The sequence below is a fragment of the Physella acuta genome, unplaced genomic scaffold (assembly GCF_028476545.2).
Source record: "Physella acuta isolate Inbredline_101_S28 unplaced genomic scaffold, ASM2847654v3 ptg000741l, whole genome shotgun sequence".
Classification (NCBI taxonomy): domain Eukaryota; kingdom Metazoa; phylum Mollusca; class Gastropoda; family Physidae; genus Physella; species Physella acuta.
The window spans coordinates 388,939-406,373 of record NW_026732259.1 but is presented as its reverse complement, the minus strand read 5'-3'; the positions used below and the strand labels follow the sequence as shown (position 1 = coordinate 406,373).

The following is a 17,435-nucleotide window of genomic DNA, read 5'->3' as shown; positions in this document are numbered from 1 at the left end:
CATTATTACCACCCATCAACTCCTGACATGGAACATCACACAGACCACCCATCAAATACTGACATGGAACATCACACAGGCCACCCACCAAATCCTGACAACTTACATCACACAGGCCACCCACCAAATCCTGACAACTTACATCACACAGACCACCCACCAAATCCTGACATGTAACACCACACAGATCACCCACCAAATCCTGACAACTTACATCACACAGACCACCCACCAAATCCTGACATGGAACATCACACAGACCACCCACCAAATCCTGACAACTTACATCACACAGACCACCCACCAAATCCTGACATGTAACACCACACAGACCACCCACCAAATCCTGACATGTAACACCACACAGATCACCCACCAAATCCTGACAACTTACATCACACAGACCACCCATCAAATACTGACAACTCACATCACACAGGCCACCCACCAAATCCTGACAACTTACATCACTGAGTTTCCTAAGAATAAACTTCCCCGCCCCTTTCCACTTGTTTTGAGCCGCCAGAACCCTCTCGGCCACGTCCAGAATTCTCTGGTTGCTGGCCTTCTCCTGGTCTTTCTTCTCCCAGCCACTCTGGACATCCTCCACCAAGACATAGTCCGCAAACTTTTCATCCAGTCGACCCACTTTAGTCAGCGCCTGGAGTCATGGTACAAAAACATTTTGTGTCAAGATAAATGTTTTAAATTTCTTCCAAATAGTTCAAAGACAATGTCTTCTGAATAGTAGGCTACAAACACATTATCTTCTGAAGAGTAGGCTAAAAAGACATTATCTTCTGAATAGTAGGCTATAAAGACATTATCTTCTGAATAGTAGGCTAAAAAGACATTATCTTCTGAATAGTACGCTAAAAAGACATTATCTTCTGAATAGTAGGCTAAAAAGACATTATCTTCTGAATAGTAGGCTAAAAAGACATTATCTTCTGATTAGTAGGCTACAAAGACAATATCTTCTGAATAGTAGGCTATAAAGACTATATTATCTGAATACTACAAAATCTATGATATTCCAGCTAAAAAACAGTAATTATAAATAGGATGTAAAAAATATTCAGCTGATGTACTAATTCAACTAATTGATAAAGTGCTGGTAAAAGACGATTTATCAAAGTTTATCTACAGCTCACCTGTGCTATGGTGTCTGCCACAGTGGAGTCCTGTGTGACCTTGAGAATAATGTATTCATCAGGGGCAGTAACTCCAAACACACTAATGAAAAACATCCTACGCTTCAGCTTGGTCCCCGTGGTTGTAAGAGCCTGTAGAGGGACATTTTTTTATTCAAAAATATAAAGAAATTTCAGGTGCTGATATTTAAAAAATATCAGGTACTAATATAAAAAATATCAATTACTGATGTAAACTTCTTTTTTTGGACACAAAAAGCTGCCAAATGTTACATTTGGCAAAATTTAAATGTGATACATTCAATATAATGAAAAATAAATTAACAAAATCTGGAAAGAATCTTCAAAGCACTGCTTGCAAATTACATTTTTTCTTAAAAATACTTAAAAATGTGTATATCATCGATAGAAATGATCAGTAATTTAACATGTTGATGCAACCCACTAAATTATCCAATCAAATCCTGCTCACCTCTTTAGAATCTTGTTTACTGGCGTCCGAGAGTTCCCTGACCTTTGAGAAGATGGACATACGTTTGAACGAGGAGACGGTCAGACCAAAGTCTGATCCATTCCTAGTCTCCAGTAGTTCCTCTTCGTGCTTGCTGTACACAAACAAGGTGGACAACTCCTGCGGCTGACCGGAGCCGTTCCGGAGCCGCACATGTCTGTAGCCAGGTCTCAGGCATTTCAAGGGGATAACACGCTGCGTGACCATGTGACTTGTATTGGCGTCGATCACAACAAATCTTATAAAGGCAAGGTCCGCAAATAATACCTGATGTAAAATATTACAAATATATTAGCATCAATCACAATAAATCTTATAAAGGCAGGGTCCGCAAATAATACCTGATGTAAAATATTTAAAATATATTAGCATCAATCACAACAAATTATAATGGCAGGGTCCGCAAATAATATATGACACAAATGGTGAGAAAAAAATAATTTCATAATTATTAAACTTAACCAAAGTTGAAGTATAGTTCTATAGAAAAAAACTTCAACAAGGGTTTTATAGTATTGAAAACAAAAATCCAACTCTTTCTTACTTGAAATGTGAAGATATCATTCCATATAGGGTTAAGGGCATTTTTAGGCACTACTTTAGTTTTCTGTTTGGCACAATCCACAGGAATACCAATCACCTCCACTTCCACTTGTACGTTGGTGGAGTAATGTTGACACACATACTGGCCTGAGATGATCTGAATTAACATACAGACATAATTAGTCTATTATCATGGCAAACAGGAACGTAATAGCCTTCATCAGTCCCTTATCACAGCTAAATATCAACAAACACATGAGTAGACAGATGTAAAGAAACACACATTATGTGTTATGTATAAACAAAATCTTAATCTTAAATTGAAAAAAAAAATACATTAAAAAAATAAATTTAAAACTCTGAAATGTGATACATAATACTGTGTTTGAATAAATATAATAGTCTGAAAAATGAACATAAAACTAAATCTGTAAGCAAGAAATATAGGCCTAATTATGAAAATAGAAAACAAACACAAATTCACAAAAAAGACAAAACTAAAACAATTTATTCTGTAAAAAATACCAAAAAAAAAAAACAACCAGTTACCTGTAGTGTAAGGATGGTGGTGTGCAAGCCATCAAATTCTTTATCCCAAGGATTAAAGCGGTTGTACATGACATGGGATTTATCCCACATGACAGACGGTTTCAGTATGTAGCCACTGCGGCCATTTTGTTCAAACATGGCTGTGTTCAAAGACATGGCTACATCTGGAGATTTAATTTTAATTCTTTAATATTACAAGAACACACAAAGACATGCTAGATCTAGAAAAAGTAAAAAAAAAAAACAACCTTTAAGACAGCCCACCAACTAAATAAGCCTATGACATTCATTTAAAAAAATATAACAGTCACCTTCTGTTTGATAGTTCAAGGCCACCATCTGAATCCCAAAAGCCCAGAAAATGACAGGGTTAAAATTGGAAGAATCAATTCTCATCCCTGCTGGGTAGGTTCTCATCAGCTGTCTCTCTGTGTGGGTACGGCTGGTTAAGGCCTAAAATAACTTTATATATGGTTACAGTTTTAAAGCTTCAAATAACTTTATAGGGCTATACGACTAAAGTTTTAAGGCCTCAAATAACTTTATATTGGTCTACAGTTTTAAAGCCTCAAATAACTTTATATACATCTATAATTTAAAGTTCTCACATAACTTTATATGGTCTAAAATTTATATGGTCTATAATTTAAAGGCTTCAAATAAATTCATATCCGTCAATAATTTAAAACCTGAATTGAGTAGCTATGAAGGATGTTATTGGCAACCTACAGTAAGAAAGAGGCCTACATACTTTTATACTTTTGTACTCATTCTTAAGCTAGACACACCCATAGTGATTCTTAAAATCCACATTTAACACTTTCCATAATACTAAATGCTAAATTGTCATCAGAAAAATGTCTACACTAAGATAAAAACTCACCATGGACATCTAAAATATGGACCTTTAAATAACTTAATATAAACATAATCTGAACATAACTACAGCATGGAATGTATTACTTGATATCAACATAAGATTCAGGGTTGGTTAGAGGGTTATGGTCAGGATTAGGGCCAAAGTTTGGATTGTGATAACAGCAAAAAATAGTCAAAAGTCAGCTAGTAAAGTTACCCTATTACACCTGATGGTCCATGGGGTATATGAAGTAGAGTTCACCTGTCTGTGACTTCTGCATTGTCAGCACTATGCCCAGTTGCCTTTATTTACCCTAACATAAGTTAGGTACCTATCACCTGGGTGAATTCAGGGACATTCTACCTGAACCTGAATTTGAACTTGAGACTTTTGGGTTAGCAGTCTAGAACTCTACACTGTCCCATAAGATCCCAAATACAACTGAGTGAGAGCGTTGTGTAAGGATATCAAACAGTGGCCAGTGGTCTAGCATTCTACCTTATGCCACATTGTCCAATAAAACCCAGCTAAGATCCCAAATAAAACTGAGTAAGAGCGTTGTGTAAGGATATCAAACAGTGGCCAGTAGTCTAGCACTCTACCCTAGTCCCTGCTGTCCAATAAAACCCAGCTAAGATCCCAAATAAAACTGAGTAAGAGCGTTGTGTAAGGATATCAAACAGTGGCCAGGGGACTCCTGCGACACAGTTGCTTGGCTTTGTTCTCATTGAGGGATGACACCAGATAACAGGAGGGGACTTCACAGCGTTTAAACTTGGCTCCGGTCACTTGCAGGCTACTTTCTGGCTTGTCTGGAACAAAAGTTCAGGGGTCAAGAGGTCACACAAGAGGTCACAAAATAAAGTGGTGTTTTACTTGCTACTCAAATAAAAGTTTAGGGGTTATAAGTTCAAGTAAAGTTATGTCTGTTGTTAAATTATACTTCTGTAGCTTTGTTTAGATTTTATCAATCTTAATCTATAACTTGAATATTTTAAATTCTATTTTGGCTTTACACAAATATTGTCTTTCTTGATTGTTCATTTTGGGTTTATAATTTGCCTGGATTAAACTGAACTACAACTATAAAAAATGAATGTCTAACAACTTTTATTACTGTTATTTAGCAATCAAATTTACCAAGGACATGCTGAAGTAGAACATGCATACTAAATAAATAATTTTTTGAAGAATTTAGTTGCAATGTAAAGTAAATAAATGTTGTTTAAAGGAATGTAACAGCAATTCTTTATTCTAAAATCTAAAAAAAAATCTAAAAATGTCAGAAAATCCAAGAACTGCACTAAAATTGTTTACAACAGTGTAAAAGAGAGAGAGCTGCTATAGGATTGTTTATTTCAAGTGTTTACAGTACCTGCACCACCTGGTAGGAGAGTGGGAGTGCTGGGACTGGTTCCCATGCTGGCTGTTAGAATACTTCTCCGAGAGGGGACTTTTTTTTGTTTCAAAGATGTGTTGGGACTCATACTAAGCCCTGTTCAATTTTGTAAAAATTAGTTACATATAAACATTAATTAAATTTGACATTAATTTTGAAAATTGTTCTGGCCGATGTTAGTGTGGTAAGGTTTTATGAACTTGTTCAGTGGGCTGCTCTTATAACAAGTGACAAAGTGTAAAGAAACCAACCTGCCTGTGTATGTGAGTGCATGACTGCATGTGTATATAGTGTATGTATGTATGTAGGATATATATGTGTGTGTCTGTATGTGCTGTCTTGGAGCTTGAATGTATGTGTAATATAGTGTATGTATGTAGGCCATTTATCTTGGAGCTTGTATGCATATGTATATAGCATATGTATGTAGGCTATGTATCTTGGAGCTTGAATGTATGTATATATAGTGTATGTACGTAGGCTATGTGTGCGTGTGTCTGTGTTATTACCTCTGAATTTGACAGCATGTGTATACACAACAAGATCAGACAACTCTTTGGCTATTTGACTGGCCTTTTTTGTTTTCACTTTCGGCTGGACCTTGAGAAAAAAAAATCATATATTTAGCCAAAACAAGTGTACATTCTTGTAAATTCTACTAGACATTAGTTTCTGTAACATTTGTTTTTAATAGAAAAAAAGATGAGTTCAGTATGAAAAAGAAAACATAAATTTTAAAAAAACTAAAACATTAAGAATTTCCTTTCTGAAACAAAATCCTAGCTAATGTGTCGCTGTTGATAGTGGATTGAATTAGTGAAAGAAAGAACGATAATTCAATATTTTGTACTTTCAGGTTTGATATCTCCTCATCAAAGTGCCAGTCTAGCTCAGGGTGGCTTTTAGGTCGAGAAGTTTTACTGCCAAAGTTATCATTGGGATATCTATAACAAAAATAATTAGTTCAAATCATTGGGATATCTATAACAAAAATAATTAGTTCAAATCATTGGGATATCTATAACAAAAATAATTATTTCAAATAATTGGGATATCTGTATCAAAAATAATTATTTCAAATCATTGGGATATCTATAACAAAAATAATTATTTCAAATAATTGGGATATCTGTATCAAAAATAATTATTTCAAATCATTCAAGAAAAAATACTCATTTTTAAATACATTATCATAGAGCTGTCTTTACTTGAGGTCTTACATTTCAGAATTTTGTAGACTGCTTTAAGCTTTTTAAAAACATGCAAAATGTTTTGCTGATAATTGTTTCGTTGATAATTAATTAATTAAATTATTTTAGGGTTAATTAACAAAGTCAAACATCATCAACACCAAAACATGCGTGAGAAAAACAAGCAGAGTTTGGTAAACATTTCAATTTAATTATAAACACTTCATGTCCAACTCTATACATCAACTGTTTGTTGTTCTAATTTAGAAACATTACAGACAAAAACAGTCGTGTAAACATCTGCTAACTTAGTTGTGCTTCTATTGAATAAATGAATGAAGACAATGTAAAGTTGAGACATGGACCAGATGCATTGCTTGACTTGACCAGGCTTATGTTCTGGCTCCTTAAAGTCCACGACAGCCTTAGTTACAGCAGTGGCAGAGTGCGCCACAGAAATCAATATCTAGAATCTTGTTTCACATGGCAGGCATTACAGGGAGACTGGCCAAGCAACTGGCCTTAGGAGGAAAATGTGCTTTACTCAAGTATACCAAACACCACCTTTACTCAATGACACCAGACACCATCTTTACTCAATGACACCTGACACCACCTTTACTCAAGTATAACAGACACCACCTTTACTCAATGACACCAGACACCATCTTTACTCAATGACACCTGACACCACCTTTACTCAACCACACCAAACCCCAGCTTTACTCAATGACACCAGACATGACCTTTACTCAATGACACCTGACACCACCTTTACTCAACCACACCAAACCCCAGCTTTACTCAATGACACCAGACATGACCTTTACTCAATGACACCAGACACCACCTTTACTCAAATGACACCAGACACCACCTTTACTCAATGACACCAGATGCCACCTTTACTCAATGACACTAGACACCACCTTTACTCAATGACACTAGACACCAAAACAGTGATTAAGATTAAAGATTATACTTTTAAATCTACTTAAAATGATATGCTGATCATAGCATTAAATGATTTCATTACATTATGAGTTTGTCCTACAGTACCTTTAAATGACATTACATAAATTAGCTGACAATAGTTAAATTTGGAAAATTATATAAGATTTATTAAGAAGTCAGAAAAAAAATGAGGTTTAAAATTTGAAGTAATAAATTATTTTAAAACTTCATAAAGCGTATAGGAACAAAATTCACATGTATTACTTTGGCCAGCCCTGTTTTTCAGGATTTCACATAACTTGATTCTAGGGATTTGATCTGTCTATGGTCTACACTGTTCTTGGGTTTCTTTAGGGATTTGAATTGTGTGTGGATAATACAAATTTTTTAGATTTCCTCTAGTTTTAATTTCGGGGATTTCAATGGTGTAAAAAGTCAACATGAAAATTAAAAAAAAAAAGGTGTCTAAGATCATTTTGAAAATACAAATGATTTTTAATAACACTTTTACAAACATATAACAACACTACAACATGAATTTGTGAATTATAAAGATATCAAATATTAAAATAAAAAACAAGATAGAAATAAAAGTAAAGAAAAAGATAACTGACACCATGAAAAGTTTATCTGACCTGGCCCGTAGCTCCTCCATAGAGTCAGTACGTGACCGGGGCTGGTCACCCTTGGTCTTGTCCTCGTGTTCAGGGGTTGGACTGTCCTGGCTGTCCACTGACCTCCGTAACTCTTTGACAGCTAGAGAACAATGAGAAATTTTACTACTCAATTTCCTTAACAAAATATACAGCTGAATTTACTAAAGTCTTTGATAACTAGAGAAGATTGATCAACTCTTTCAATTTTTGTAAAATAATGGATTATTTTAGCCTTCAGATATACACAAACATAAAGAATTAAAAATCTAATTGGCAATCATTGCCAAAAAGTCTTAAGCTAATCATCAAAAATAAAAATATTCTCACCATCTGTCACATCATCTTCATCCTCATCTTCATCATCATCATCATCAAAATCATTGATAGATGTTGTCTCTGAAGATGGAATGCTGCTTGCTCTGTTCTGTGTGTACACCTAATCAAGAAATATTCAGGGTACACAATTTAAATTCAGTGGATGGCCTACACACATGTTTTCTAGGTTGTCCCATTACAGATTTCAATATGTGTATAAGTGTATAAGTGTGTATGTGTATGTATGTGTGTATGTTGATGTATATGTGTATATACACACACAAAATAAAATGAAAAAAACTTATGTCACTCTGTCAGTTTATGTATAACACTTTGATTTATTATGTTAATAGTTCTATTGTAATCAAATGTTTAGTACTCAAACTTAAACATCAATAATCTGGCATGCTGAATTCTTAGTTAATAAAATTATGTAAAGAAAATGACTCAAGTGGTTTCCTAAAAAGATCCACTTTAGTGGTCAAATGGTTAAACTAGCAGACATTTTTAAAAATGTTAGATCACTTTAATGAAACAAACCTTTTTGGCTGCGGCAAGGCTTTCGTTGTCTTTGAGTTTCTTGTTTTTGATGAGGATTTTGTACTTGAGTTGGTTGGGTGAAGGCAGCTGGGGATCTTCTAGGAAATCTGTGTCGAACAGGAAGTCTGTCACCAGCTTCTCACCAAATACACTCTGGAACCAGAAGCTGGGTGGGTTAGCTGTGGTTTAACTCAACCAGAGGCGTAGCGACCCTACCCGGCGCCCGGGCACAAACTTTCGATTTGCACCCCCTCAAGATTTTAGATTTGCACCACCCTCAACCTTTCAATTTATTTTTCCAACCCATTTTGGCGCCCCCTAAGGTCGGCGCCCGGGGACATGTGTCTCCCCCCCGCCCCCCCCCCCCCTCGCTACGCTACTGGTGAATGTGTTGCACAATGACACCAAATAGGCCTAACAATAATACTACCAAAATGATTAGTGGCAAACTCAATTCCTAGACTGTAGTTAGGCTACACTGTGGCCAGCCCAGCCTGTGGTCATGTGGCCAGCCTAGACAGTGGTCATGCGGTCTGCCTAGACTTAGTGTGTGTACTCACCACAAATATCTGTGCCATCTTCTGCTGCTGGGCTAGTGAGCAATGGTTCTCAATGGATAAAATGATGGGGTATGGTGAGGTGACAAAGGCACTCCTATTAATTGCTTCCACTACTCCCTAGATAACAGAATATATTTCATTCATAACTGCCACATCAACAATCACATTGAAGTACATGCAATTTTAAATAATAATGAATCTAAAATGTTAATTTTACTACTCTTTATTGATGCTAAAACTGAAAACAATGTTAAAATAAACTTTTCTAATTATTTTTTTACATTTAAAAAAAGATAGTGTTTTAAAATTTGAATATCAAGTCATTAAAATTCAGGTCTTACTTTAAATGAGATCTTGGTGGTGAGAGTGTGACCATGGTAAATGATTGGTGACCCATCCTCACCATCCCAGCAGTCCAACTCCACACAACGACAGCCCATCAACAACACCTGACAGCAACATAAAACATGTAGTTTGATTGGTTACATACATTTATAGCTGTTGATGGTGCTGCATGGTAAATTTTAATGGTTGTATGAAGGTAAATAAAATAGAAATTAGAGTAGAGCCATTAATCAATACAATCAGGTATATTTAGTAGTAATATATGTAACCTACAGGACAGACATTGGTTAATGAGGAATTATAGTTAGTCTTGTTTAATATGTGATCTCAGCCACAGCCATTGGTCAATAAGAAACCTACAGTCACAGCCATTGGTCAATGAGAAACCTACAGTCACAGCCATTGGTCAATGAGAAACCTACAGTCACAGTCATTGGTCAATTAGAAACCTACAATACACTTATTGGCTAATTAGAAATCTACAATACAATCCTTGGTCCATTAAAGACAAAGAATTCCATTCAGTGTTAAAAAAAATGGTGCCAGTACCTGACTATAGAGCTCGACAGAAGATTCCCCCTTGAGCTGGTGCCCAGTGAGGTAGGTGTTGTGGGAAGATGCTATGTAGTAATGGGGCAGGGGATGGTCCATGTCCTGGTCAATAGTGAGATCAAACAGTTCAACAAACTGGACAATAGCATACCAGTGGATCTATTAACTAGTCTACTTGGCTAACATGTTAAACACCTAGATCTAAATCCCAAATTTATAATTTTTCAAGTCATATAAATATTTAACTAAAAATGAAATATAAAATGACCTCGTCTGTGTGACTACTTTTTTCATATGCGTGTGCATAGTTGTTTTTATCCATCAACATCCTGGCAAAGCCTTCAAAGGACATGAAGCACCTACTTCTCATTGCAGGGTCTGGTTCAAACTTTCTTACCAACTCAGTTATCTCCTCTTGGTCCAAGTGCTCTTCCTAATCAAAGTTACAGAGATGTCGTTAAAAAAATATGAAAAAATTAATAAAAATCAACATTAATAAGGTTTGCTGACATTATTATTGATATGGACCAAAAAATTTGTTTTTTTGTACATTTCATTTTCTAAGTACACTTTCAAAAAGATTAAAAGCTTTAATTTTTTTTAAAAATTAAGTTTGAAATAAGATTTGCAAATGCAGAGATTTTGAACATAATATTTTTACTTTGAGGCTGTATTTCTGTTTACTTTTAAATGTGGTGTTTTTGTGTGTGTCACCTTTGATATAACAAACAGTGGCTATTTAATCAAGAACATCATAATGTAATATTTTGATTCATGGTTGGTTTGATAAAGGACGCTGGTCACTGTGACAATGACTGATGAAGACAACACAAAGCTGACCTGGAAGTTGACGAGGAAGTCGTGTATCTCAGCGGGTGTCAGGTAGGAGCTGTGGCTGGTGTCCACCCCCGCACAGTTGGAGATGATGCTGGACACTGCCAGGGCGTCGCAGATCTTGTGGCGCTGTTGGCTGTCCAGCTTGAGGTCTTGTGCTGTGATTCTTGTAATGGAACCTACACACACACAAACACAACTTTTTTGTCACTAGGACTGTGATTCTTGTAATGGAACCTACACACACACAACTGTTTTGTCACTAGGACTGTGATTCTTGTAATGGAACCTACACACACACAACTGTTTTGTCACTAGGACTGTGATTCTTGTAATGGAACCTACACACATAAAACTTTTGTCACTAGGACTGTGACTCTTGTAATGGAACCTACACACATAAAACTTTTGTCACTAGGACTGTGACTCTTGTAATGGAACCTACACACATAAAACTTTTGTCACTAGGACTGTGATTCTTGTAATGGAACCTACACACATAAAACTTTTGTCACTAGGACTGTGATTCTTGTAATGGAACCTACACAGAAACACAACTTTTTTGTCACTAGGACTGTGATTCTTGTAATGGAACCTACACACATAAAACTTTTGTCACTAGGACTGTGATTCTTGTAATGGAACCTACACACAAACACAACTTTTTTGTCACTTCAGGATTTGTGGAGTAGTTAAGCAAATTACCTGTTTCAGCCTGGGGGGGGGGGGGGGGGGATGCACTTGAAACATTCAGGGGGAGGGAGGGGTCCAACAACTAAATTTTACTGGGGCAGACACTGGGAAACTGGTAAAAGTATATGCTTTCTACATCATTTTATTTTGTTTGGGGGGGGGGGGGGGGGGGAGGCCTTCTAGAGATACCTGAAAGAAACACTGGCCATGGTGTAGGTGAAATAAAGTTCACCTAATTCTGTGACCTCTGCATATGCCAGGGATAGTGTAGTCAGCTTTATGCTCATCACCTGTACGCCCCTTAGCGTAAGTCAGGTACCTATGAGAGCTGAGTGGACTCAGGGACATAATCCAATCCATGCGATTCAAACCTTAGACTTTTGGGTGAACATCATTTGCTCTACATCAAACCTTGCCTTCACATTTGAGAATAGTGTCTTAAGTTATCTGTTTCAATTAATTCCATCCCACCTCCTGATATTATTTAACCTTGTAGACCATAATGTAAATAAAAAAATAAAACGTACATATATTATCACTAGTGGTGGCCTGGCTAGGAATGTCTACTGACGTCATGGCCTCGTCCACGTGCGGCTTCTTGCTGGAGGAGATCTGGTCAAACAAGTCCTTCAGGTCCTTCCGGCACCGCAGACCAAACGACTTGAACAGGTCCACGAAGTCCAAAAACGACAGCTGTGTCGAGTGGGTGATGGAGCTGGACTTGTCCCCACTGCGGCACCCCAGAGACATGCGCCGTCTGCGGGACCGGTACCTGCTGGTGAAGCTGAAGGTCAAGCTCCGGGGACGGAAGCCCAGAGTCGGGCTGCCCCGGGCGATTTGGTTCAGCGTGGGGTCGGAGTTGTGGGACTTGTTCATCTCGGAGCGGATCTTGCGGAGTGGGCTTGGGGTGCGCTTGGCTTTACCAGCAGACGATTTGACGCTGTCTGGGGCTGCTCCCCCGTGGGCGTGGCTGCCGCTTTTGGCGGGGTCGACCTGGGGACGATACACATTGGTTGACGTCACACGCTCTATACACGCCTAGGTGAGATGAAGGAGATACACAAGAAGAAACCACGCCCAGATGTAGATACACAAGACAGAAACCACGCCCAGATGTAGATACACAAGACCAAAGCCACGTTCAGATGTAGTTATTTAAGACAAAAGGCACACCCAGTTGTAGATATATAAGATTATCCAAACCCAGCTATAGATACATAAAACATACGACACTAAGCTTTAAGTTATGCCTTTATTTTTAAAAAAAATCAAAAACTTCCTCCAACATATTATAATGTCTGAGATCACTGAACTATTCTAACAAATATGTTAGAAGTGTTTTTCTCACGCTGTGTAATCAGACTGTGGGCGAAGGCCGATTGTTGAATTTACCAGAGTTTTATTTCTTTAAAAAAAATTACAATATGATTTAAAATTGGCTCGCTAATATTCTAGAATCTAGATCTATATCCAGAGTGAAACAACTAAATATAGGGATGGTTGAAGAAAAAAATGCCAGCATAATGTAAGTCAATGTATCTAAAAATGACTTGACATTTTCTAAATGTAATCAAGTCGTCTACGAGCAGTTTATTGTTCAGTTTATCCATAACCTACCGCGTGGGCTTTGACTAATCCCCGAGTCTGTTTATAATCCCTTTGGACAAATGTACATATTCAAAGCCCTAATCCGACACTAATAGAAAAGTTGGGAGTAGATATGGGCGGATAACTCTACATTTGTCAAATAGTTACACATTTACATCTGACGCACAGAACTAGAAACATATATCAATTTGCTTGGATCTACTGGATTGTTAGTTGAAACGTGTTCAACATCTCGTCAGTAAAATGACGTCATTTATAGGTCATGTTTACGTCATTTAGGAAACACGCGCCGAAAACGTCGTTTTCTGGCAACACGCATTGTATCGTGTGTAGTTAATGGCAACACGCATTGCATCGTGTGTAGTTAATGGCAACACGCATTGCATCGTGTGTAGTTAATGGCAACACGCATTGTATCGTGTGTAGTTAATGGCAACACGCATTGTATCGTGTGTAGTTAATGTCAACACGCATTGTGTCGTGTGTAGTTAATGGCAACACGCATTGTATCGTGTGTAGTTAATGGCAACACGCATTGTATCGTGTGTAGTTAATGGCAACACGCATGGTATCGTGTGTAGTTAATGGCAACACGCATTGCATCGTGTGTAGTTAATGGCAACACGCATTGCATCGTGTGTAGTTAATGGCAACACGCATTGTATCGTGTGTAGTTAATGGCAACACGCTTTGTATCGTGTGTAGTTAATGGCAACACGCATTGTATCGTGTGTAGTTAATGGCAACACGTATTGTATCGTGTGTAGTTAATGGCAACACGCTTTGTATCGTGTGTAGTTAATGGCAACACGCATTGTATCGTGTGTAGTTAATAACATGTCGTCGTCTGTATATGCATATAGATGGCCAATTGCTGAAGGCATAGAGTAAGAGAATTAGGAGGAGTTATCGCCCGCGGTCAACTTATTGATTTCACATTGATCAGTCAGTCTTCCTGTTGTCCTACAGAGATTTCACATACTGATGGTGCTACATGTTTTGGTGCTACATGTTTTAGTGCTGTGTGTTTTGGTGCTATGTGTTTTGGTGTTATATGTCTTAGTGATACATGTTTTGGTCTACGTGTTTAAGTGCTTCATGTTTGAGTGCTACATGTTTTCAGTGATTCTTTTTTCTTCGGGAGGGCACTTGATATTTTCCGGGGGGGGGGGGGGAAGGGTAAACATTTTTCGGGGGGGGGGGGGGGGGCTATGCCCCCAAAGAGATGCCTGGAAGAAACTCTGCATGTTTGAGTGCTACATGTTTTGGTGCTACATGGTTTAATGCTAAATATTTCGCGTTTTGGTGCGGCTTATTTTGGTGTTATATATTTTAGGTGTTTTTCTGTTAAATATCTCATACCTTTCGGTGCTAATCTATATATTTTATACGTTTCGGTAATACACACACACACACACACACACACACACATATATATATATATATATATATATATATATATATATATATATATATATATATATATATATATATATTCTGGTGCTAAATATTGCAAGTTTTTTGTGCTACAGCTTTGTGTATCAATTAATGGGGTGGAGGGGGGTGGGGTGGGGATGCACAATTTTAACCCCATGCTTTCTTCCTATTGCCTAAGTTGTCAAATGTGCGACAGAGCATCCAGACGGCAGAAAACGAGGAGAGGAGGGAGGGAGGGAGGGGTGAAGAAGAGGGAGGGGGAGGAAGGAAGGTGAACTCCACACAACAGGTCTTGTCAGGTCAGTCAGTGGTTAATCAATCAGCCCCCCCCCTCCTCCTCCACTCTCCCCATTTTACCCAAGTAGACGACGAACAGCACGCCATTAGAAGATGAGTTAATGCATGGTTATCCCAGGGCTCGGGGGGGGGGGGGAGACCTGCTTCCATAAGGGTTCTTGTGTCCTGGGTGTTGCGGCGACTGTTCCCCCGCGCTTGTCATTACGGACACTAATTAGCCTTGTGATTAAAAACATAACGTATGATGCAAGCTTGTTTCTGCGGTTGTAATTAGCGCGAATGGTGGAATTAAATTATACCATCCGTCATCGTTTATAAGTTAATTTATACAGCCATGTGCTGTACAATTGATAGCGGTGGATCTATCGTGTGGATGTATTTTGTTATAGGGCAGCGGGAAGTAATTGTATCGTTTGAACGTGTGGGATAGATAGATAGATAGATAGATAGATAGATAGATAGATAGATAGATAGATAGATAGATAGATAGATAGATAGATAGATAGATAGATAGATAGATAGATAGATAGATAGATAAATAGATAAATAGATAAATAGATAGATAGATAGATAGATAGATAGATAGATAGATAGATAGATAGATAGATAGATAGATAGATAGATAGATAGATAGATAGAATGTTTTCACTTGTTGCCTGTGGTAAGACTGAACGAAACTGCATGAATACATACACAGAACTATAAGTTAAATTAAAGGCCATCCATACCCCACATTAGAGGCCATATATACGTCACATTAGAGGCCATCTATTCCCCACAGTTAAGGCCATTCACATCCAACATTAAAGGCCATCCGCACCCCACATTAAAGGCCATCTATACCCCACATTAAAGGCCATCTATATATCATATTACAGGCCATCTATAAAAAGGCCATCTATACCCCACTTTTGAGGCCATCCACAAGCCACATTAAAAGCTGTGCTGTCCCTATCCCCGCATACATCAAAGCGATTCGCACTAGCCAACATAAATATGTATTCATGACACACAGCGATTATATTTCCTTAGATAACGGTTTCCGGATGCTATCCTTGATACGGTTGACGGCATTTTTTGACCAGCAGTCGGATGTATGATTAGATACTCAATTCGTTCACGCGCATCCGTCATGCGCAGCAACATCCCGCACATTATCATTTGATTTAAACAATATAATTTTAAACATTAAAATACAACTGTTAAATATATTTACCCAAAATATTGGCAAGAACAGCCAAAATAGATATTTGATATTGTATAAAATAACATCACACATGTAATGTAGCATAAAAAATAACATTTTTTAAAGAGCGAAATAATAATAAAAAAATGGCTGATTTGTCCTACTTCGATAAACTGTCTTCATCAGAAACACAGTGATCAACAGCACACGACTGAGTAAAGAAGTAAACAAATCCTGGTATCTCCCAGACGGCACTGTTAAGTTCTAGTGATGTCAAGTAGGAGGCTTCGACCAGGAAATGATTCCACATCCCACATTTTGAGTGACGTGGAAGGGGAGGCCACCCACCCACGTCTGGCTATGATAGCAGACCAGACGATGTAAATTAGCCAGCTCGTGTGTATGGAATGATTCGATTGACCACAAGTTTATTGACCTGGCACATGGACAGACATGTTGTTTATGTTTTCTAACGTGTACGTGAGTTACACTGTACAGTATAAAGCTTGCCGTCTTGTTATTGAGGGTGGGGAAGAACAAGGGCGTAAGATCTAGTTCAACTTGTTTCAGAAGGTTGAAATTGAAATCAATAGCGGCGGCTTGTGGTCTCAGTGGCAGAAAATTAGTATTACAAAATGTAAATTTCACGAAACAAAAACATCAGATAAAAATGTGTCAGAAAATAAACATTATATATATATATATATATATATATATATATATATATATATATATATATATATATATATATATATATATATATATCGATCTACATAAAAATAACTGAGAATTAAATTTAAAAATTTGAACAAGAAAATATAAAGAAAAGAAAAATAGAAAATAATTATCAAACATAAATATAACGAAATAAAAATTTAATGTAAAAACAAAATCCGAACAAAAAATAAGCCAAAACAATGATAGTCATATACCATCAAACACCATCGCGATGAGGATATAAATCTAGTCAAACAAAAAAAGTCACCAGCTATCAGAAAATTAAAAAACATCAGGGGAAAAAATATCGGAATAAAATATCCGACAACAAAACGTGGTCTTTGTGGGACAAATCTAATACTCGATCTTTGATTGACTGGGATGTCCTGGTCCATTTTTAGAGTACAAAAACAAATCACATTTGTTATAACAAAAACAGACATTTGTTATTTATAACAAAAACAGACATTTGAATTTCACATGAAAATTTGAGGAAGTTTTTTTGGGATTATATAATCAGTGTTGGGAGAGATCGA

General features: G+C 37.2%; 1 protein-coding gene across 1 annotated transcript in view; it reads right to left on the bottom strand.

Annotated features, from left to right (window-relative positions):
• LOC131950168 (uncharacterized) overlaps positions 1-17,435 on the bottom strand; it is a 238,073-nt gene that overhangs the window by 7,912 nt on the left and 212,726 nt on the right. The window contains exons 23-41 of the mRNA XM_059312221.1: positions 12,182-12,647; positions 10,968-11,140; positions 10,396-10,560; positions 10,125-10,229; positions 9,572-9,679; positions 9,231-9,347; positions 8,671-8,823; positions 8,143-8,251; positions 7,795-7,915; positions 5,866-5,959; positions 5,525-5,615; positions 4,992-5,111; positions 4,293-4,428; positions 3,069-3,193; positions 2,758-2,921; positions 2,210-2,365; positions 1,627-1,932; positions 1,155-1,286; positions 467-661 (exon numbers count right to left, since the gene is read on the bottom strand). Of these exons, the coding sequence (XP_059168204.1) occupies positions 467-661; positions 1,155-1,286; positions 1,627-1,932; positions 2,210-2,365; positions 2,758-2,921; positions 3,069-3,193; positions 4,293-4,428; positions 4,992-5,111; positions 5,525-5,615; positions 5,866-5,959; positions 7,795-7,915; positions 8,143-8,251; positions 8,671-8,823; positions 9,231-9,347; positions 9,572-9,679; positions 10,125-10,229; positions 10,396-10,560; positions 10,968-11,140; positions 12,182-12,647 (3,036 nt within the window). The remainder of the gene's footprint in view (positions 1-466; positions 662-1,154; positions 1,287-1,626; positions 1,933-2,209; positions 2,366-2,757; positions 2,922-3,068; positions 3,194-4,292; positions 4,429-4,991; positions 5,112-5,524; positions 5,616-5,865; positions 5,960-7,794; positions 7,916-8,142; positions 8,252-8,670; positions 8,824-9,230; positions 9,348-9,571; positions 9,680-10,124; positions 10,230-10,395; positions 10,561-10,967; positions 11,141-12,181; positions 12,648-17,435) is intronic.